The sequence below is a fragment of the Heteronotia binoei genome, chromosome 5, assembly GCF_032191835.1.
Source record: "Heteronotia binoei isolate CCM8104 ecotype False Entrance Well chromosome 5, APGP_CSIRO_Hbin_v1, whole genome shotgun sequence".
NCBI lineage: Eukaryota > Metazoa > Chordata > Lepidosauria > Squamata > Gekkonidae > Heteronotia > Heteronotia binoei.
The window spans coordinates 115223174-115247096 of record NC_083227.1 but is presented as its reverse complement, the minus strand read 5'-3'; the positions used below and the strand labels follow the sequence as shown (position 1 = coordinate 115247096).

At 44.0% G+C, this 23923-nt stretch overlaps 1 protein-coding gene across 3 annotated transcripts in view; it reads left to right on the top strand.

The window, feature by feature from the left end:
- Window positions 1-23923, top strand: part of SIMC1 (SUMO interacting motifs containing 1) — a 72529-nt gene that overhangs the window by 3264 nt on the left and 45342 nt on the right. For 2 of the 3 annotated variants that reach the window (XM_060240215.1, XM_060240214.1), the window contains exon 1: window positions 8937-9600. The exons of the other annotated variant lie outside the window; for it this stretch is intronic. In XM_060240215.1, coding sequence (XP_060096198.1) covers window positions 9472-9600 — 129 coding nt within the window. In that variant the 5' untranslated portion in view covers window positions 8937-9471. Of the gene's footprint in view, window positions 1-8936; window positions 9601-23923 lie in introns of those variants that run through there. 3 annotated transcript variants of the gene reach the window in all.

Sequence of the window (23923 nt, the reverse complement as noted above, 5' to 3'; positions counted from 1 at the left end):
GGGGGCTGTCTTCATGAAAGAAAAGGTTTGCCCCCCCCCCCAAGTACTTGTGGAAGAGCACTATCATCCAATATAGGTGTCTAGTCACTGAAGATACATTGAACTATAAAAGAATTTCAGAAACAGACTGGAATGGTAGATTGCTGAATTACAAAATATTACAGCATTCAAAACAATGGAAGCCCCAGGGCTTACAGAGATATTGGGTTCTTATTAGGGGCGTGCAAAAAAAAAATAATTTGGAATTAATCAGATTCAGAAATATAGGGGGCCAAAATATTCGGAATACCGTATATTTCTGAATACCGGTACTCAGAATAGCCGCATATACGGTAGAGGCGTGGCTATTTCCGAATATATGGCCCCATTATACCCTAGGACCATTGAAATCAATGGCAAAATAGGGTATATTGGAAGCCGCCTGGAGGGGAGGGAGTTTGAGGGAGAGCCCCCAAATTTGCAGGGGACCTGCAGGGGACTCTCTCCTACAAACCCCCCAAGTCCCAAAAAAGATTGGACCAGGTGGTCCCATTCCAACATTATACCCTAAGGGCCATTGAAATCAATGGAAACATACGGCATAATTAGAGGCTACTGGGGGACAGGGGATTTGAGGGAGAGCCCCAAAAACTGCAGGGAACCCGCAGGGGACTCTCTCCTACAAAACCCCCAAGTCCCAAAAAGATTGGGCCAGGGGGTCCCTGTCTTTGGGCTCCCCAAAAGGCCCATTGCCACCAATGCTGGGGAAAGCCCAATTAGCCACTTCCTCCACTATAATTGCTGTGGAGAAAGTGGCTCTGGCCAGAGGGGGGTTTGAGGGAGAGGACCCAAAACTGCAGGGCAGCTTCAGGGGACTTCCCCGCATGCAACCCCCCTGGCTCAAAAAGACTGCATCCAACTGTGGGCACCCCAAAAGGCACATTGTTCCCAATGGTGAGAAAAAACCAATTAGGGCCACATCCCTCACTGTAATTATCATGGGGAAAGTGGCTCTGGGGAGCAGGTGGTTTTGAGGAGAGCCCCCCAAACTGCTGTGCAGCTTCAGGGCAGTGTCCCACACAAAACCCACAAGGCCAAAAAAAAATTGGACCAGGGGGTCCAATTCCTGGGGCACCCAAAGCCAAACCTAATTTCACACCAGAGAATCTCTATAGGACCCAAATGCACTACATCCATCTATCTACTCTATGAACCCTGCTGGCCTGGAACCAATATAAACCCAGTTGCCAACGTCACTGCCACACAAAACACAATCTGCTCAAGGTCTGCTCTGCAGACCTGGCTGCAGCAAATCCAGATGTCAGCTCTCCAGCCCTGCCCCAAACAATGCGGGGAGAGCTGGCCAAGCACAACGGGCATGCTGGTTCTGGGTCTCTCAAATGCCAGCTCTCCAGCCCTGCCCCCAACAACCCCAAATAAGCTACCCAGTACCCACCCACCCAAATCTGGATAAGTAAAGGGACTCTGAGTCTTAAAAAGTCCTTTTACTTTTATCCTAACTAAAATAAAAACAAGAACCCCAAGACTGTCTTACCTTAGATGTCTTCTCTTCTCCAAGCAGGTCAGACAAGGCAGAGAGAGAGAGGCAGCAGCTGAGGCCAAGGGCCAGCACAGCACAATCTGTCTCTCTCACACCAACACAGCAGCAATGAAATGCAGTCCAGCCAGGCAGACTCCTTAAAAAGGTTCTCTTGCCCTACACAGAGCAATTTCAAAAAATACCACTGCTCTGTGATTAGCCAGAAAACAGTGTTTACTTGGATACCCAAGTAAACAAAAGAACAACAATGTTGCTGATGGCTGGAGGATTAGCCCAGCCATCATAAGAACGTAAGAGAAGCCATGTTGGATCAGGCCAATGGCCCATCCAGTCCAACACTCTTATGTCACACAGTGGCCAATATATGCGTGTGTGTGTATATATATACATATACACACATACACACACGGTGCCGTATACTTCTGAATCAGGGGATATTTGGAGGTTTATTTGGTTCAGCCAAATCGAATGCACACCCCTAGTTCTTATCTCACTATACAAGCTAAATCCCTCAGTTATAAGTTACTTATACCCAGAATTAAACTTTGCTGGTCTTAAAGGTACTACTGGACTAAAGTTCTCACATCTGTTGTTAACTCTTATTATCTGTATGCTATTTGCTGTTATTCACAGACCTTACCAACTATATTATTCCAATCTTAGCTGTACTTATGTATCTTGACTCTAATTAGCCTGGCAACTAACCTCCCCACCTGTATGTAACAATTGGGGAAATCTCTTCTAATGTATCTGGTGAAGTATGCACGCCCATACCCAGAATTAAACTTTGTTGGACACTCCTCTACTTGCAGCTGCTGGAATGGCCTTGGGTCAGCCATAGCTCTCACAGGAGTTGTCCTTGAAAGGCCAGCTGCTGTAAGAGCTCTCCTAGCCCCACCCACCTCACAGGGTGTCTGTTGGGGGAGTAGGTAAAGGAGATTGCAACCATTCTGAGATTCAGAGTATAGGGTGGGATAGAAATCCAATATCTTCTTCTTAAAGGTGTCACTGGACTCAAATTTTGTTCTGTAGCTTCACACCAACAGGCTACCCACCTGAGTCTTAGTCAGGTCTATTGGGAGGGACTTCCTTCTGGCAATGTTCCTGGGAGTACCCTCTGAGTAGGATTCTGAGTAGATCTGCTTAGGACTGCTCTCTAGAAGTTTCCTATGCTGGCCCCCACTTCAGTTGCATGCCACTGGCCCCTTCTTCCTTCATCCTGAATACACTGCTCCCCCCTCCCATTGTCTTGACTGCCTCACTGCAGCTCCTCTTCTCCCTGCTGCCTCACTTGGGCCACCTCCTCCTTCCCTTCCCCCCGGCTACCTCCACTTCTTTGCTTCTGTCCCAATGGCATCTTGTCTTCCTGCTGCCACTTTCTTGCAGTCTGCTCAGTCCATCCTTGCCTTAGAAGTGCCTGGCTGTGTTGCAGACTGACCTCAGGAGATTGCATTTAGCACTTGTTTTTCTTGCCTGGGTTGCAGTCACTTCTCCAGTTTGTTTATTTTTAAAATTTTTGTTAACTTTTCAGATTGTTCTGCAAAGTTCAGGTGGTCGTATTTAAAAGAGCTGTTTTTATCACTGTTGATATCACTGTTGATATCATATTCTCCAAACAAGCAATTTATAACTTTTCCTATAGCACAAAAATTTCACACACTAAGGTAGTCTTGGAAAATTTTCCTGTTGTACATAAATGTGCACTTTAGGGTGGCTTTACATGTTATGTCTTTTGTGCGGATCTGTTTTGACCTGCTATTGCTGTTTCTATAAATTGCTTTGTCATCTGGGATTTTCGTAGCTTGAAATGTTCACTTATCTGTGCATGTATCCTCCCTGTGTGGGAGGCATCCAGTCCCTGTGGGTATATTATCTTTGGTTTTGTTTTTCATCCTGTTATTTGTTGTGGCCTGTGATTTCTGTCTGGGGAAGTGAGTACAGAAGAGGGAGAAAGTGGGTGAGGGGATGCTGGAAGCTTTGCTGCTGTAAAAGAGAGCAAAGCAGAGATGGCAAAGCAGAAAAGGAAGTAGTCAGACCACCTCCGCTCTTCCCAGCAGCTTCTATGCAAAGCAGACTCAACTCAGCAGGGCGCCTGCAGCAGGGACTGTAGTAGCAACTGACCCCATTCTACTGGCAAAGCCTCAGCTGGAAAGCAGGCAACTTAACTTCATCTGTTGTGATCATAGATCAGCCGTGATTGATATGCAGACAGAGTCATCACCACATCTACATAAAATAAAATTTCAAAGGCACCTAATAAGCTGCTTTCAACAGTACAAACAGTTAATAAAAAGACTTAATCAGTGCCTTGGTTGTTAAACATACCAAAGCGTAAAATGTGATCTTGTTATCCGAGTGGAGGAAGGAATATATAAAGTGCAGCAGGGCAGCCTGTCAAATTTGGTAACACTAGAGTTGTGCATAATTGGGGAGGGAATGTGGATCAATGGTAGAACATCTGCTTTGTATGCAGAAGATCCCGGGTTCAATCCGCAACATCTCCAGTTAAAAGGATCAGGTAGGTGATGTAAAAACAATCCTAGTATTAGCCATCCCTATGATGGACAAGATAGCAAGACCAAAACAATTTTAAATGACTTTAATTCAGGCTGAATAATTCTTTAAGCAAGCTGGCCAGAGCCATGCCATCACAGATCTTAAAGAGTGTTAGACAATGTTGTTTCTAATAGTGCTGCACACAGCTTAGGCAAGCTAAATCTTGGACAAGTGAAATATAACAGGAAGTATGAAACAGGATATGGTAGACTGGGTAAGAAGGCACAGTGTCTGGGACATAACAGAGTATGTCTGAGAACAGAGCTGAATAAGAGCTTTGGAGATGGGAGATAAGGGAGCTGTTTTTGCAAAACTTACAGAAAAATCTTAAGTATAGTAAGGGGAAAAAAAGAAGGTGGTCGCTGTGCAAACACTGAGTCACTGCTGACCCATGGGGTGATTTCACATCACGACATTTTCTTGGCAGACTTTTGATGAGGTGGTTTGCCATTGCCTTCCCCAGTCATCTACACTTCCCCCCAGCAAGCTGGGTACTCATTTTACCGACCTCAGAAGAATGGAAGGCTGAGTCAATCTTGAGCCGACGACTTGAACCCAGCTTCCGCCAGGATCGTACTCAGGTCGTGAGCAGAACTTGGCAAATGGTCTTATATAGGTAAAGAGGAAGTATGAGAACATAAGAGAAGCCATGTTGTATCAGGCCACAATGGAAGTTAAGCAGAGTAGATCTGGCTAGCGATTGAGCCCTCTCCAGTGTCTGGTTAAAAATTGGGAAGCTGTATCTGAGTACTCTCCTGATTATCCTATGTCCCGTTTAATTCATTATTGTACTTCAGATTGCCTTCCTTATTCTTTCAATGATTATTGGCCAGCTGAGGGAATGTACAAATTGCATAGTGTGTGTGTGCATGCAATTTGTATAACTTCTGTAAAACGGAAGAAAATAATTACTTACGTTGATTTGTGGATATATGCTATGATTGTAATAAGATGCTGTTGCAAAAGAATGTGAAATGTATGCTAAACCAAAGTTCAAGGTTTTAGAGTCCACTGATGATGCTGATCCAGTGGATGGAGTTTGGGGGAGATTGTACCCCAGATTAGATAACTTTGGGGGAGGGACTCACTCCAGCTTCCGCAGTCATTAAGCTTGCTGGTCGCCACCTCCTCTCCCTCCCCAGCCAGCTTCACCACTTCCTCCACCGCCATACTCAAGCCCTCAAGTTGATTACTAATTATCACAATTTATTCACATGGCACCTGCCACTACTTCCGCTGGTGTCTGCTAAGCTTTTTAAAAAAACAGGCAGAATCATTGAAAGCCAAAGCTTGTTATTGGTTACCTGCATTTAAACAGAAGGGTTTCCATGTCTGCAATAGCAGCCATAGCCACTGGAGAGCCAGAAGTACTAATAAGCAGCGGGTTTTCCTCAGCCAATGTGTGCAGTTTCATTCTTCCTTCAAGCCTGACCAATTGGTGCCATGTGCTTCTTTTCCAAAGCCCAGTATTGGAACATTGTTCTAGCCTTAGAGTTGAGGGTGCTAAGCTGCAGCATGAAGAGAGATGTGTTCAGGAGCTTCCTTCTCCCAGTTTGCTGTCCTTCCAGTGATTGCATCATGCTTCCAACCAAAGTACAGATAATACTAACCTTGGCAGACCGGTGGCCAGTTTCTATATAAAGTAGCTTGACAAGTTCAGTGTGGCTGCCATGCAATTCTTTTGAAAAGTAAAGAGGAGGGTATTGCTTGGCTCTACCTTCTGTGACAGCCATTTGGGGCTGGTGATTACTACCCCCTCTCAAAATTGCAATTGTGCCCCCAGGCTTGAAAAGGCTGGGGACTCAAGGTATAGCCTGACAATTATGAAGAAGGAACAAGCCCCAAAATTAATGACTGGTAGAAAAGAGGAGGAACAAAATGATGCAGTTCACAGACAAAGAAGATCAAAACAAAAACATATGCACGCACAGCCATATCAGAGAAGGATCTAGAGAGAATTCACACGTGTAGTTCCAATATCTGAATTCTGTCTGTGAGGATATCTTTTGTGGTACAAGGAAGAGGAGGATCTGTGCTGCGGGTCAGCATGTAAGTGGCAGAAAGCACAAACTGGTAGCCTCCTCAGTTTGATGCCAGGCAGCCACTATACCTTGAATTTCTATATTGATGCCGGGACTTCCGGGGGGGTGGACCTTGGAGGCGGCTGCTTCTTCTCTGCTCTCCGTGAGATTTTATTTTGCCTTTTGTTTTTCTCTCTTTTACTCTCCCTCAAGTCTGTTTTGCCAGTGAGGACTTGTTAAATGTTAAATGGTTTTTTGGCTCTTTAGTTTAATAAGAGTCTTTGAAGCATAGGAGCTGCTGCTATCGTCCTATTTACTGCAGCTGTTATCTGTGGTGCGGCTGCGAAGGTCTCATGGCCTTGGTTTACAGCAGGCAAAATCACTTCCTCCCCCACACCCTATGAAGATACTTGTGTGTGGATAATTTTCTTTTCTTTTTGTGTGGATATTGATGCCAGTGGTGGTATAGGCTTCCTTTCCTCAGTGTTGTTTTATAGATATTTATGGCTTTGCTTGTCAGATTTTTTTTATTCTATTGATTGTATTGATTTATAATTTGTATAAGAGAAATGAGAAAGGTAGACTATAAATAATGGAAATAAACTATGACATTTATTGTATTTATACTGCTTTTCCCACTGAGACTCCAGGTGGATTAAACTGTAAATCAGTGTGACTAACCAGTTCAATAAGCTAAGTAATAAGGTTAGGATCATGTAAATTAAAACCAAGTAGAAATTTGCAACAAAACTGAAATAAAGGATAAGTGATATATTAAATCAGTCCATTGAAGTCAATGGGTACATAAAGGTACAATTCTACTTAGGGTAGCATTGTAAAGCATTAGAGCCCTGCTGGATCAGACCAGTGGTCCATCTAGTCCAGCATCCTGCCTCACACAGAAGCCAACCAGTTCCTCTGGAGGGCCAGCAACTGGGGATATAGGCCAAGGCCTTTGCCTGATATAGTCTCCTGGCTCTGGGATTCAGAGGATTAGTGCTTCTGACTGAGGATCCCCTCAGTCACCATGACTAGTAGTCACTGATAGACCTGATGGCTAGAAGTCCTTGATATTAAATGGGTTGGCTTTGAGTCTTCCTAGTGATTTTGAACTTGTGTCTCACCTTCTGGTAGAGGTTCTTTAGAACCTAAAAATTAGAAATTTTTAAAAGAAAGTTTTCAGTACATATTTGGGGATGGAAATAGACAGCTCTGTGGCACTAGCTAACTAACAATGCCATAGATTCAGGTGGGTAGCTACGTTGGTCTGAAGCAGAACAAAGTGAGTCTGGTTTGTACCTTTAAGACCAACAATGTTTTATTCAAGATTTGAGCTCAAGCTTCATTCTGACATCTGTTTGTTAGTTCTTGCATTTGTTTACTAATTTGCTGCCGTTCATTGATCTTACTGACCACCTAGTTACAATCTCAGCTTTATTTATGCATCTTGGCTCTGATGGGCCCTTCCAGACAGCTCTCCCTTCCACCCTTCCAATGTAGGGCTTGAGGAAATTCTGTTTTGTGTATCTGAGGAACTGTGCTTGCACACAAAAGCTCATATCTTGAATAAAACTTTGTTGGTCTTAAAGATGTCACAAGACTCAAACTTTGTTCTAGCAATGGCATAAGCTGTGCAGTATGTAGAATGAAATGGATTTCTCATCTTGAGCTCATTGGTTATGATGTCCAGCTGTGTGCAGAGGAATAAAATTATATACATCTGTATCTGTTCAAGCTTCGTGAGATTCATTGATTTCCACTCCTTTTGGCTAAAACCAGTACCTTCTATAATGAAATTCAAGGAGGAAAACTGGGTTAGTCTGCCATAGTCAAAATAAAGTATCTTGTTAGTCTTGAAAGAGCCACAGGAATTGCAGGCATCCTATTTGTTCTGAAATCATCCAATGCAGCAGTGTCTAGCTGTGTTAGTTGACCCCATCCTTCAGAGCCTAAACTGCCAACCATCCTTGTTATCTGTGCCATCAAGAGCACATTCTCCCACACCTCCTCTAACATGATATACCCATTATCAGTGTTAGCAGTGACTTTCTGTCATTTATGTTGGTCAAAGTGGACTACCTCTAGTTACTAGAATACATTAGACATGAAAAATGAATGTAATATTTTACAATGCAATCCTATGCAAAGCCAGTTTGGTGTACTGGTTAAGTGCCTGGACTCTTATCTGGGAGAACCAAGTTTGATTCCCCACTTCTCCACTTGCACCTGCTGGAGTGGCCTTGGGTTAGCCATAGCTCTGGCAGAGGTTGTCCTTGAAAGGGCAGCTGCTGTGAGAACCTTTTCAACTCCACCCACCTCACAGGGTGTCTGTTATGGGGGGAGAAGATATAGGAGATTGTAAGCCTCTGAGTCTCTGATTCAGAGAGAAGGGTGGGGTATAAATCTGCAATTCTAAAAAAAAATCTAAAAAGTTACTGTAGTTTGAGCCTACTGACTTTAGTGAATTTAGACTTGAGTAACTACATAGGGTTGAATTGTCCATTTTTCTGTACATTCAGAGTTACACCCTTCCAAGTTAATTGAAGTCAGTGGTCCTAGAAGGTGTAACTCTGCTGAAGATGATAGTTAAAATTGGCAATGCAGTACTTCAGCAGAAAAGTTTCAAAGGTAAGCTCCAGAAAGAAGCCATTGAATTAGAATTCATGTGCAGACCTGGTACTCTACATGGTGTGGAGATAGTTCTCTACACAAAGTCACTGTTTCTCCATACAGGCTAGCTTTTGCCCTACTTTGCACCTTCATCTACAACCGACGGGATTGGTCCACCCACACAGGCTCCGAGGATCGTTTACGCTTTTGATTGGATCTAGTTTTCACCTGTGCGCTCTACCATGTAGCCAGCACACCTTAGGGCGGGAAACTGTGCTGGTCTGTTTGTAATAACTCTTCCTCCTTTCCTGCACTAAGAACACATTTCTTTGCCCGCTGGGTGTAACGCTCCTCCGAGGCAACGGCCCTCAGGCTCAGGAAAGCCTCTGGCGGGATACATTCAGAGGATCTGCGACAGAACAGTGAGATTTGCGTGCGGAGACCTCTAAGATGCAACTGGACTCAAATGAAAAGGCAATGAAAGCGTTCGTAATACGCCTCCCGGTGGTTTGGGCTACAGCAGAGGAAGAGGGCTGTCCCTCCGGAATGTGTATTTAGACGATTCCACACGGCGTGTTCAAATGGGGTGGGGGTGGGTTGACTCGAGATTCCGTTCTCAGTGAAAGCACCGCCCTTCCGCAAGCTGCGATCTTCGGGACAGCGATGAGCTTCTGCTAGGAACCGAAGCCGAGGATTCGGCGGCCGGGGTTCCGCCCCAGGCCTTCCCCTCCGGAAAGCCGCGCGATGGCCGAAGGCATCCTCCTCCTGACGGAATCCAGCTCCGAGGGAGAAGCCGAGGGAGGGTATTGCAGGGCTCGCCGCCGGCGCCAGCTCAAAAGAAAGCGGAGGCGGCGCTGCCTGCAGGCAGCCTCGGTGAGTTCCGATCGGGCCTTGCCTGGAATAAAGATGGAGGCGCTTCCGCGCTCTGCGTCGCCCTGCTATAGCGGCGGGGGTCGTTGCATTCCGCTGCTTGCTTGCCGAGGCGGGTGTCGCGTGATGTTGTCGGTGGCTTCAGCTGCAGCTCCGGCAGGGAGGATTCCCCTGCTTCTCCTCCAACGGCGCCCGCCTAACATTCGCGCTGAGCGGCCGCCAAGCGATGCCGGGAAGGCTCGAACGAATTAAGTCTGAGGGAATGCTAGCACTCTGCGCCCTCGCTGGCAAACTTGCCAGAGCTTGCTGGGCTCCAGGGAGTTTGGGGAGTACTCTAGTCACAGTGCTTAGGCTCAAGGTTCCCACGAGCCGCTGAAGAGTCTCATTTGTCATCTCTAAGGGAATAGAATCGGGATTTCTAGAGGGTAGGAGAAACTGTTTCGACAGGAAATCTACCAGGTTGGAATGAAGGGGACAGAAGACAATAGATGTGCCCCTATCCAATGATAAGGAGCAGAACTTTAACACACCATGGAGCAAGGGTTTTGTTGTTGTTTTGCCATCTTCTGAGCATGGAGCAGGGGTCACTTGGTGAGGGGAGAGAAACTTGTAAATTTCCTGCATTGTGCAGAGAGTTGGACTCCATGATCCTGGAGGTCCCTTCCAACTCTATGATTCTATTATTCTATTATTGGGATGGGATCTCTTAATACTATGCCAGTTTCCTTGTTTGAACACTGCTGTACATTTCTGACGTTTGAGCTGGTCATTCTAACAATTGCATATTTGTCAGAGGACAGGATGGCATATGTGATTTCTCCCTCCTTCCACTTGTTGTTCACTGCAGTCCTCTGAGGTGGGTTTGGCAGACACAGAATGACAGGTCCAGTGCCACTCAGTGAGCTTTGTGGCAGGGTGGGGATTAAACCTTGGTCTGATTTGTAGTCTGGCTCACCCATGATTGCCCCACACTAGCTCTTCCTTTGTTGATGACAGCTGTTTTTCTGTGCAGCCATTGCTCAGAGGTGGACTGCTTCAGTGTAGTGCCAGTGCAGACAAGGGGAAATGAAATCAAAACTGAAATCAGTGGCCACAGTTGAAGAAGACATTGATTTATATTCTGCCCCCCACTCAAGAGTCTCAGAGCGGCTCACATTCTCCTTTATCTTCCTCCCCCACAACAGACACCCTGTGAGGTGGGTGGAGCTGAGAGGACTCTCACAGCAGCTGCCCTTTCAAGGACAACCTCTGCCAGAGCTATGGCTGACCAAGGCCATTCCAAGCAGGTGCAAGTGGAGAAGTGGGGAATCAAACCCAGTTCTCCCAGATAAGAGTCCGCACACTTAACCACTACAACAAACTGGCTCTCTCTTGACAACTGTGGAAGCTGAGTAATAAAGATAATGAATTAGTGTTCAAATATGAGGTGTGCCAAAAGTGCTTCAGTTCAAAAGCTAAAAATAAGGCTACTGCACTTTCTTGCTGGAACGGTGTTTAAAACAGAATAGATAAGACGCTGTGAAATGATGCTGGAGATGGAGAGGAATATCTCAAGAAGAAATGGCAGCCCCAGGGCTGTATAGATTCTATATGAATGACGAAATTTGTAGAATCACAACAGAATGACATTCCCCAGAGTGACATGCTATGTGATAACTGCCGCCCTGTGCAGTATGCCATCATAGTACCAGTCTTTATAACAAAATGAATTCACTAGACTGGATCCTAGGTGGAACAAAACTACTGAGCCAAGAAGAAAATGCTTGTAATTCTGCAGTGGAGGTCTTTATTTTGCCAACAATTACTGGGAATGGCTATGGTACTAATATTTTGCTCTAAAGCACTCCCAGCCATTTTATGTGGACAGCAGAGAACGTATTCCAAAAGTAATCATTTGCTTGACATCTCTTGGTTCTTGCATTTCCTCCAGAAGCTGCTATCTCATTATGGAAGTCTTCTTATTTCAATCTGGGAGTGGCTTTATCTTGCTGAATCCAAACTCTCCCCTTTTGTCATTCTGTTATTTCACCATGGATTCCCCCCCCCCCTCCCCGCTTTGCAGTTCTCCTCAGTAACACACATCTACAAATATCCACTCTGCGCCCTGTGGCGCAGAGTGGTAACGCTGCAGTACTGCAGTCTGAACTCTCTGCTCATGACCTGAATTCGATTCCGGCAGAAGCTGGTTTCAGGTAGCTGGCTCAGATTGGACTCAGCCTTCCATCCTTCCGAAGTCGGTAAAATGAGTACCCAGCTTGCTGGGGGAAAAGTGTAGATGACTGTGGAAGCCAATGGCAAACTGCCCCGTAAAAGACTGCCGTGAAAACGTGAAAGCAACGTCACCCCAGAGTTGGAAATGACTAGTGCTTGCACAGGGGACTACCTTTACCTTTACAAATATCCAATTGTTGTTCAGTTTAAATTTCATGATTTTATTTGTTCTTTGAGTGGGGTGTTCTACTTTTTTCTTCTAGTAACGTGATCCTCTGTGTATCAGAGCATTGAGAATATATTAAATGAAATTTGCAAATAATCCTCTTGTCTATGCCTGGGCTGGTTGAGTCTGTGGGGTTTTAACTACTTTCCTTTCTGATAATCCCAGGTGTGTATTGCCTTAAGGCAAGCCTGGTCTTGCCTTTTCTTATACTGTATACAAGACAACTGATCAGAGCTTCTCTGATCTATTGTTCTCCTCACATTGTGCTTTAGCACCACTTTCACAGTATAATATAACTAAATAAGTCTAAAGTCAGTGCTAGGAGTCTTTTGCTGGAGGCTCAAGTTGCTGCTGGGAGCCAGAGAGTGTTCATTTCTGTGCTGTACCTCTCTGCCCAGGAGCTAGACAGAGCCCTAGATTTCTACTCTAAAACCTTCTGCTACTTTACTAGAAATTCTTCTGTCTAAGCAATCAATTAACATTTGCCTAGCCAAAGGTCACGTGTATCAAGATAGGAAAATATTTTTCTTTTTCTGATTGCAGTATTGCCTTGTTTTTATGTATATTTATAAATGTAAACTTTAGGTTAAGCAAATATGCATGCTTTGATCTGGAGAGGATTCTGCTAAGCTTATCTTCCCCATGTTAACGCCTTTGTCCTTTTGGTCAAGTTCCTTAGCGAACATTAACCTGGTGGTTATCAAACTGTGCAGCAGAACCCAAAAGTAGGTTGTGTAACTACTGATTTTTGAAGTGGGTAGATTTTGTTCCAAGGGTTAATTTGAAATCACAAAATGCTCTTCTAATGCCATTTACCTCGGATGTTGGGGAGAAGGAGTCTCTAAAAGACCCCAGAGATGTTGCAATTTGTCTTGGGCATCTGAACTGAGCAAATCTAATACTGCGCCTATTATTACTTATGTAGAAACTCGGGTGATGTAACAGTTAGAATGCTGGACTAGAGTCAGGGAAATGTAGGCTGCATCCCATTTTGCTTTCATTATTGCTTCAAATGCCGAAGACATTCGCAGTAACAACAGAGCATCCACACAGGGATATTTTCCTTGCTTTCCTTGGTATCAAATGCCCACCACTCTGCTTCTGCACCACTTGAGAGCTTTTAGCTGGCTTTAAAAAAATTGATAGTATCTGTATCACTATAGTGTTATGATACTATAACAACTTCTGACATTTTTCAATAGCCATCAAAAAGCCCACTGATGGCACATTGCAGAAAGGGAGGAATGGCAGGCACAAAGGGGTACCAAGGGAAAGTAGTGCTGATATAGGTGGGAAGATTTTTTAAATCCTCGCTTTCCTGCCCATGTAGTAGGTAAATCCACTTTGACTCAGTCTTGTTGGTAAAATTATATGTACATAAGTGGGGTTGAGAGAGATCACAGTGGAGCAGGGGAAAACCCGGAGGGTGGATGATTGCGCATGATGCTTTGGTGACTCTCTCTAACAACACTCCACATTGGAATGCAGACACAGCAAAACATTAGTGTGGAAGCAGACCAAGAGAGATCTAGAGCAACAGGGTAGGAAGATTTGGGACAAACCTGATAAAGACACAGGCAAAAACTCATTTGAAAGCAAACTCCATGGCAGCAAAGAAGCATCAGTTCTCCATCACAAGGTATCTCACAGAGGGCCAATAAATTAAATTATTCAAATGCAGTCCTAAATAAAACTGTTATCTTCCAATCTTCAGAGGGACTCACCTGTCTTCTTCAGTGGCTGTGTTCCACTAGCAGGTGAAGACTTTTTTTCTTTTGATTCCAGTTCCCTCGGTGATCCCTCTTTCCTGGCCAGTGTTTTAGTTGTTGTTTTTTGAGTGTGTGTGGGTGTTAGCTTTGGTTTTGTTTTAATGATGTGTGTTTGTTGGTTGTAATGGTTTCTAAGATGTGATTTTATTATGTTTTTAATTTGTTTGTCCCTTAATGGCCTTTATAAGGGCAGAAAGGTGAGATGAAAAATTTGCAATAAATAAATAAACTGCTCCCTTTCTGTTCTGAAAGTTCCTGAATGACTTTAGGCCATTTACTCTGTCTCAGTGTAATCTATCTCACAGAAGAAGAGAAGATTGGATTTATAACCCCATCCCACCTTTCACTACCTAAAGGGGTCTCAGAACAGCTTACAATCTCCTTTCCCTTCCCCTCCCCACTACAGACACCCTGTGAGGTGGGTGGAGCTGAGAGAGCTCTCCCAGAACTGCTGAGAGAACTTGTGGCTGACCCAAAGTCACATCAGCAGGTGCATGTGAAGGAGTGGGGAATCAAACCTGGTTCTCCCAGATAAGAGTCTGTGCACTTAACCACTATACCAGACTGGCTCTCAACAGGGTTTTTGTTATGGTCAAGTAAGGAGAAGGAATGTGTATTGGCATCCTGTGGTCCTGGGGAAACTGTAAAAAATAGACAGGTTATGATCTGTATTTGTAAAGCGCTGACAAGCCACAGCCAATTTATGGTGACCCCAGCATGGCAAGTGAGAAGCAGAGAAGCGTTCTACACAGCTGCCTTCTTTGGTGGTCTCCCTTCCAAATATGGACCCTATTTAGCTTTTGAGGTCTGATGAGATCAGACTGTCCCATACCATCCTCCCTAGCATTCATTAGATAGTCAGCTTTTTTTCCAAATGATTACTGACTTCCAGAGCCCTGTTTCTACACTGTGCTGCATAGGTATTCATCCATCTGGGATTAAGTCAGAATCTTGATCTTATTTAGATTTAAAAGTGATACAACAGAGCTCTAGATTACTTTTTATGCCCTTCTCTGTCACATCTCCCTGTAACCTGCAGGGGGTAAGACATGGCTGAGACACTCAAACACTTCTGCAACTGAATTTTCCTATGTGACTCTGTCTTCTTCTCCACCCCCTCCTATGTGTAAGGTGACCATCAGCTGCTCTTTTCCTTCCCCTGCACTACTTATCATTAGTTTCTCTGCTGAATCTGTGCCAACTCAGTCTTTGAAATCTTTGTAATTCTGCAAGTGTCACCTTTCCTGTTCAAGCTTGGACGAAGGTGTTGGCCATTTTGAAGCATGTTCCAAGTGCTTAGCCCTGATAACCACGGGAGCATGGAGAGGGGCAGTTCATCATGTTTTGTGGGGGATATTGCCAAGCACAGCATTCCATCTTGGCACATATCAGTTTTGTCACATGTGATGTAACCAGAGGTTTTTTGAGCAGGAACACACAGGAATGCAGGCTTGGCATCAGGGGTGTGGCCTAATGTACAAATGAGTTCCTGCTGGGCTTTTCTACAAAAAAGCCATCTGTGATACAATAGTGATGTGAGGGGATGTGGCCTCATATGCAAATGAGTTTTTCTTTTTTAAAAAAAGCTTTGGATGTAACTCATGTCCTTTGCCACATTCATTGTACTTTGCCCTTGCACATACCTTGAATTAGGCCACTGGACTGTTTTTATTTTTAAACATTAACTGTAAAAAAATTATCCCTAACCTTTGAAAGGAACATTATTACAATTATAATATCCAACAGCAATTTATCACAAGTTCACAACTATTGACAACAATACACATTCAACAACACATGTAAATATGAACAGTAGAAAATCTGTTTTCAAACACCCACCAACTCCTGAAGTATCATTCAAGGATTTAACCAACTAGTATATGCAGATTGTCCAATTTGTATGTCAAACCTTAAGAGGCCTCAGCTCTTCCAATGTCCAGAATGTGTTGCATAGAATATGTCCACAAAATCCAATAATTACCATTCGGAACTAGGTGTACCTTTATTTGTATTCCGTCTGAGGCAGAGTGCACCAAAACACTTCCCTCTGAAGCAGACTGCTGATGTCCTCCGTTAATTGTAAGTTAATGCAGAGTGTGCCAAAAATGATGACAAGCAGCCTAGGTGAATGCCTCATTGCATAGTAATCCCTTCAGCAGAGTGTATAGCCTCTAATGGCACATCCCCGGATAAACTGGAACCAGTCCTTGTATTATGAAGCCCATTCAGATTTTATAAGGAACAACTCTTTTTATGGACAATCTGTATATACCAAATTGCTGTTGGATATTATAATTGTAGTGTATTGTGGAAGTGTATTAAGAATATACAAGTTATAAGTTTAGTAAATTTGAGCAAGTTTTACTTAATACACTGTACTGGAAAAATAAAGAAATTAAGTACTTTAGAATTTGGAAACAAACTATCATTACAGGTTCAGTAGCTGCTGGAGGCACAGCTCCCCCTGCTGACGGGCTCCTGGGTGAGCAGCATCTGAGAGCAGGTGGGCGGAGAGGGCCCCCCTCTCCTTTCCCTCCTGCTGTTGGGCTTCTGGGCAGGCGGTACCTGAGGGCAGGTGGGCGGGGCCTCCCTCTCCTTTTCCTCCTGCTGCCGGGCTTCTTTCCCTCACACACAAGGGTGGTGGCAGCGAGGAGGGAGGCCTGGGCAATGCAGGAACATCACCTCCTCAGAGGGCCTGGCCGCCTCCTTCCCTCCTCCCCTCCGCTCCCCCCCCCCACCAAACCCAGGCGGTGTTTGGCCCCAGCCTTCTTCAGGAGTTGGAAAGTAAAGGTCAATCTCTCCCCTCCTACTTTCCGCCTTATTTATAGAGGAGGAATATGAATATAAAGGCGCTTCTTTCTCCCCTCTCCCGTTTTATAAGGTTTTTGGAGTTCGAGCTTTTACAGTTTCCCAATCTGGCTGCATGTGGATTTTTGCATAAATATATTTAACTGTCTGCTTCAAGGTGCTTACTCCTAAGTAAACCACAGTAAATGACCTCATCCTTTTTTTCCAATGCTTTTTTTGGTCTTTCTGTTATAAATGTGCAAAAACAGTGTAACATATGAGCAAAAACAATGTGATTCTTTGTGGGTTTTTAAAAATTTCTTTCCTTCAGTTACACTTCAGTGAAGTGTGTGAATCTCTCTTCTCCACCCCCCCTCCGCTGCCCCCCCACTTCTAGGTCATTAGATTGACCAGTACGCTGCAGAGAAGGCTCGGGAGATTTATTGTGCCTTTTGACCCCTGGTAAGCCAACCATGGACAAATCCAAGAAAAGAAAAAAAAATCAGAAGAAAACAGAACAATTAGTGGAGCATGGGCAGATTCATTCACTTTCACTACTGATGAGACTGGTTTACCATTATGTTTAATATGTTGTGAGAAATTGGCAAACAACAAAAAGTCGAATGTTGCAAGACATTTCCAAACTAAACACAAAGCCTTTGCTGAAAAATATCTGGATAGAGAAGAAAATCTGTTTCGGAACTGATGCGGAAGGTTGATTTGGGTAAAAATCATTTCAAGCAATGGATTAAGTCTGCCAATTCAACTACATATGCTAGTTTTGTGGCTGCTCAGGAAATACAGGCACAGGAAGCTGTTCACAGATGGAGATTATATAGAGAATCACTCATGAGGATTCCAGAACGTCTATTCCCGGACTTTAAAAACAAGAGTGAAATTTTGTGCAGAAAATCAGACATGCCTCTCTCTGCGAGGACTGTCAAAAAAAGAACCATAAAAACGGCAGAAAACATCACCAGACAGCAAATTAAAGACATCAGTTCAGCAATGGCATACTCAATCACCTGTGATGAGTCCAAAGACAGAAGTGATATTGAACAAATAGCGCTGTTCTGCCAATATGTGAGCTCTACTGGGCCACAGGAAGAAATGATTGATTTGATACCACTAAAAGGTCAGACATGGGGGGAAGACATCTGTGAGGCTGTCTTGGATTCTTTAAGAACTAAAGAAATAAACACCACTCACCTGGTGTCAGTAGCTACTTATGGGGCACCAAGTATGACAGGAGCGCAGAAGGGCTTTTTGGCTTTACTGCAGATGTTGCTGGGTAGAACGCTGATGACATTTTACTGCATCCTGCACCAAGAGGCATTGTGCACGCAAACATTTCCACCAGAAAGCATGGAAGTAATGAATGTTGTCATTCAGATTGTCAATAAAATAACGGCAGAAGGTTTAAATCACCGTCAGTTCCATTTGCTACTGGAGGAGGTGGAAAGCACATATTCTGATCTCCTGTTGCACAACAGAGTCCAAAGGGGAGGTACTCAAATGCTTTGCTGCCTGTCTGGAAGAGGTGAAAACTTTCCTGGGAAGCAAAGGGCTTCCTGAGCCGAAACAGCCAGAGTGGCTGGAAAAGCTACACTTCATGGTAGATATAACAGCGCACCTGAACACGCTGAACAAAAGTCTTCAGGGGAAAGGAAGCACAGCCTTGCACATGCTGGAGGAGGTTTTGGCATTAGAGCGCAAGTTGACAGTGTTTGCCAGAGATTTACAGAGAGATACACTGTCTCACTTCCCCTCGTTGAGAGAGTTCAAACAAGCTCATAATATGATAAATATTCTGCAATCGCTGCAATGAAAACATTGTTTGGGAAACGATTCTGTGAGTTCAGAGAGGAAAAAACCACATTATCCTTCCCGTCACTCCCCTGAACATCGATCCATCCCTATGAATATGACTGCATTTGCAGGTGTAAGTCAACCAGATCTTGAGATGGAACTGACTGACATAGCCGACAAAGATATATGGGTGTCCCTTCAAATGCTTGACAGCTAATCTTGAAGATGTTGCCTGTCAGAAGGCCATTCTTGCTCAGAATCACAAATGGAGTGATATTGAAAACCTTCCCAAACCGGACCAACTTGTATTTGAAACATGGAATGCCATCTCCAGCACTTATATGAACATGAAAAAAATATGCATTTGGGGTCCTGTTGACCTTCAGATCCACATACTTATGTGAGCAGGTCTTCTCCCACATGAACTACGTATATTAAAAACAAAAATCGCTCACGCCTCACAGATGACAGTTTATAATCTTGTGTGAAGATGAAGGTATCGTCTTACAGCCCCAATGTACGGACATTGTGCGCTGAGGTTCAAGAGCAAAAATCACATTAACCAGGTAAAATAAATATTTTAATTGGGTATTATTTTTCAAATATATACTTTACATTGTTCAGTGAAATAGACCTTTTATTCAGGTTGACAGCAGACTGCACACTCCAGTACATGTGATAAAAGGATGATGGCCCAAAGAAGCAGACAGCATTTTTGGTTTGCTGCAGGTGGATAATTTCATAAATGTGAGGAGGACTCAAATAGACATTGAGTGCTTTATTTGAAAATAACTTTCAACCCAGCATCTTTTTTTCAGAGTTCAAAATGTTTATGTTGTGTGCAGAAATAAAAAATTGTTTTCTCTGCAGCAGTTCATTGATTTCATAAATGCAACACACTATCATAAAGGTAAAAAACGATATATGCATTGTTATCTTCATTTTAGATGTCAAAAGGGTTTTGCGGCTCCCAGTGTTTTCTTTTCTGTGAGAAACAGGTCCTAATGGCTCTTTGAGTGTTAAAGGTCCCCACCCCTGGTCTAGATCCTTTGAACATCACAGCTAATAAAATATATCTGGGCAAAAGTTCATACTATCAACAAGAGTTGGATTCTTACACCCACCCTCATTCCTGAGTGAAATCTTGCACTGTATTCTGTAAATGCCAGATGGTATGTATTGGCTGTCTTTTCACTGCTTGGGGCTGTTTGCCAACAACTCTTGTGAACAGTGTGACGGCAGGAGCGTGTGCTGAGTGCAGGTAGACCAAAGCAGTAACTTGCCTTAGCAACAGGAACATTGATATGAAGAGCCAACACACCAGTTTTATAGTATAACAAACCGTGTATTATACAGATATTTACAGTGAAGTTATATACAAGTACAGTCCAGAATAGCAAAGTGCTTCGCCAGTAATCCATATACAAAGAGAGAAAAAACCACTCTGGTACTCTGCTGCTTATATAGGACAGCCCACAAATCACCTAACTGCTGACTCATGCTGACTCCTCAGAACAGATCCAGATATTACCAGTCCTTGCATCATCCAGGTTAATTAGTCATGTGACTCTTGTCATGTGATTAGCTGTCACTTTGACAGTTCTTGATCTAGCATGCTTCACAGCAGGCTACATAATACTAACACAGTGTTCCATCTAAGATGAGTTAGTGTGAGCTAGCTCACAATTTTTTTAGCCTCCAGTTCACACATTTTTGTCTCAGCTCAGGAAAAATGGCCCTACAGCAAACTGATGTATGCAGTAGCTCACAACTTTAATGCCAGTAGCTCACAAAGTAGAATTTTTGTTCACAAGACTCCACAGCTTAGAGGAAACAATGCTTGTGAGTGTCCTTGGTGAACAGGCAGGAATGTTCCTTACTGTTGCTGAAGTGTACACTGTATCAGGTATTAGAATTTTTTATATGCTATTGTGTATAGATTTGAAAATTAATAAATAATTTTGCTTCAGAGCAACTCTTCATGCCTCTGGTGGACTTGGTTCTTTGGCCAGTCTTCATCCATCCATAGAAAAAGAACCCTGATGGGTTTGGGGATCCCAGGTAGGGGCCTGGATCTCTAAATTCCCCAACACCTGGCCTTCCTCATCTCACTGGAACAGGTGGTTCAAAAAAACTTTGGGTCCAGAATACCCACTGGAAACAGCTGCTTGTATCATAGTATACTTGACTTGGGACCTCCCAGCCCTTTGTAATTTGTAATGGCAGCCATTTTCCTGTGATGCCCACTATATTTCTCAAAATTCTGTAAGTGGCCAATGGGCTTATCAAGGTTGGGTCATTTTCTTATCCTTATTAATGTTTCCTAAAACCCCACTTTTGTGGAGTGCTTCCCCACCACCAGCCATCGGGGGAAATCCCGCCCCCAAATGTCCTGAAAAGTGACATGATGACATCACCCAGAAGTGATATCATGTTGCTAATGTCACACAGTGGCGCTCTAGTTTTGGGGCAAAACTGTGGTAAAATCACCTACAAACCATAGATATTTGCCGAAAAACAAGTGTCCCCTTCCCCCCCAAAGTTGGCAGCATGATGGCATCACTTCCAGGTGACGTCATCGTGCCATGCACACAAATCCCAGAGAGGACCAAGGATCCTCCTACCAGCTGCCAGGGAGGACCTGGAAATCCTAGCTATATCCAGCAGATCTTATGCCCCAGGATGATCATCCTATATGGGTATTCAGCTGGCAGGCTGGAAATAGGATGTGAGCTCAGTAACCATAGTGTTAGCTTCATTTTCATGTTACACTCAATAATATTCTTGATTATTTGTGTGCATGTTTTTGTTTAATTTGGCAGATGATCATCCAGCTTTTCTGTAAGCAGCTGAGAACTCTTATGATTGGAGTTGCTTTCAGATGTCACAATTAACTGTGCTTAAGTAAGAATCAGCTCAACTTGTGTGAAGTTTGCATACACACACTCTCTTAAATTCATAGTTAATAGTTACATTTGAATAATGCTTAAATGTCTAGGAAAATTAAATTCTCACAGACCACAGTAGTCCTGGGGTGGTAATCCAAGATCCCAGTAAACAAAATACTAAACATCTTTAAAGGGGCATCAATATGCTTTTTTAGAGCAAGACTATCTAGGTTTCTGAGTGGTGCATTTCATGTACTTGCAAGAGGTAGTGATGAATGAAGCACAGTTGTCAATAGCAGCTCATGCCCTTAGCTTGCAATTCTGCAACAGTGACTGTGTTGAGATGATCCTATCCCCACCAGTCTGCAGCTTGGCCTTTTTATGCACTCCTCCCAGGTCCCACCCCTCAGGGCAAGTTCTCCCTCCAAAATCTCTGCTCACCCGATCAGAGGGACAGAAGGATACTGGGAAATGTAGGCCCTGTAGCTACTTCTACACAGGCTCCCCTGTAGGGCTGCCAAGCCCCCAGTCTGGGTGGGGGTTCCCCTGCCTGGGAGGTTCCCAACCTGCCAGCCCACATTGGGCCGGCGGGGGGAATCTCCCCCAACGTCGCAATGACGTCACCCAGAAGTGATGTCTTCACACCGGTGATGTTGTGCAGCGACCACTCTAGGTGTTTCCAGGGAAACTCTATGGATTCCCCAGATGCTCTAGCCATTTGGGAGGGGAAACTCTATGGTACAATAGGTACCATAGAGTTTCTCCTCCCAAATGGCTAGAGCGTCTGGGAAAACCATAAGAGTTTTCCTGGAATCGCCTAGAGCAGTGACCATGTGACATCGCTGGTGTGATGACGTCACTTCCGGGTGATGTCATGGTGCATGTGGGGCTTAAAGGTACTTGGCAACCCTACTTCCCTCGAGCCTGCAGGCCTCACTAGGCATAGATCATGACACCACCCCTCACTGATTCTGTACAAAGCAATGAACATATGAGTAATCCTGAGAGCACTAATTTCATTGTGCAACCCTTGCTACTCTGAATATGTATGGATTATGCTCATTCCTCTTGGATTGTGGGCCTCTAACTGTGCTGACAGTGAAGGGAGACCCCTGAATAATTATTGAATATCCCTATAATAATGAATAAAAGCATGCTTATGCCTTCAAAAAGAGAATGTCTGATGCAATGTCTGTTAGAAGCAGACAGCCTTCAGTGGGTGTGGATTCAAGGTTGTAAAGTAGATAACAAAGGGGCCTCCGCCTCTTTGAGAAGCTTCTTGCAAAAGCTGATAACGCATGGAGACAGAAGGTAGAAGGAGGGGGTGGGAAATGTTGAGTTAGATAAACCTGGGGGCCTGCCTGCTTGTTTTGGGGTGTGAATAAAAATGGTCTGAATGAGAATAACTTTAACTTAGTCATATTGGGCCTATGGCTGGCTAAGTTCTGCCTTGATATCAAAGTAAAAATGATTTCAACACAGCAATGTGTGCAGACCTCGTTATTTCTCTGCTTCATTTTGGTGCATTGGCCGGGAAATAATGGGGTAAGGATTTTTCCTTCCCCTTGGGGTGGCTGCATAACCGTCTGCCTTCCACCCTTGTGGTGGGAAGAACGGACTAGGCACCACGGTCACATTTTTGATCGAGTCCAGCTCTCGCCGCCCCAGTGGGGGAAGGTGCCTGGCCAGCCAACCAAGATCCCGTGCCTGGTTGAACCAACATGTGCAGGGAATTGGAAGATCTTCAGGATTGTGAGTATGAACTGTCTGGGAATTCTGATACCTCTCCTTAGGAGAGAAGAAGGGTCTGATCACCCCTTAAGCTCTGTCTATTAGACTCTGCTTTGGAGCTGAAGCACAGAAGCTAGGATCTGGGAGGATTTCTGTGGTGTGTGTGAATGAGAGGAGACGAAGCCTCTAAGCGAGAGGGATTTTCTCTTGTGTAGTTCCCAGTAGGGCGACCTCACTGGGTCACGAGAGAGAGGGAGTGTAAACCCTCAGGGCTCCCTGGCTGCCAGACTCCTTACTGGCAGCTCCTGTTTTCTGTTTGAGAGCCAGTTTGGTGTAGTGGTTAAGTGTGCAGACTCTTATCCGGGAGAACTGGGTTTGATTCCCCACTCCTCCACTTGCACCTGCTGGAATGGCCAGGGGTCAGTCATAGTTATCACAGAGCTTGTCCTTGAAAGGGCAGCATCTGGGACAGCCCTCTCAGCCCCACCCACCTCACAGAGTGTTTATTATGGGAGAGGGAGATAAAGGAGATTGTGAGCCACTCTGAGACTCTTGAGTGGAGGGCGAAATATAAATCCAATGTCGTCGTCTTTTGTTTTCCCTAGAAGTGTCTTTTTTTTTCAATATTTTTATAGTTTATTAAATTAATATATTGTGTACAAGCCTGTTACCATACAAAAGAAAAAATTATTAAAACAGAAGTCGAAGGCAGTATTTTCACTAATTATATATACATTCAAATTCCATTATCTCTATTCACTATTTACTGCATTCACCTTCACTATTACATTACAAATTAAACCCATTTATCCTTTTCGCTTGCACTCAAGGAAAACTCAATTAAAGATATTAAAGAAATTCAAATTATCATATAATAATATAGAATGAAGACACCAATACAGAGA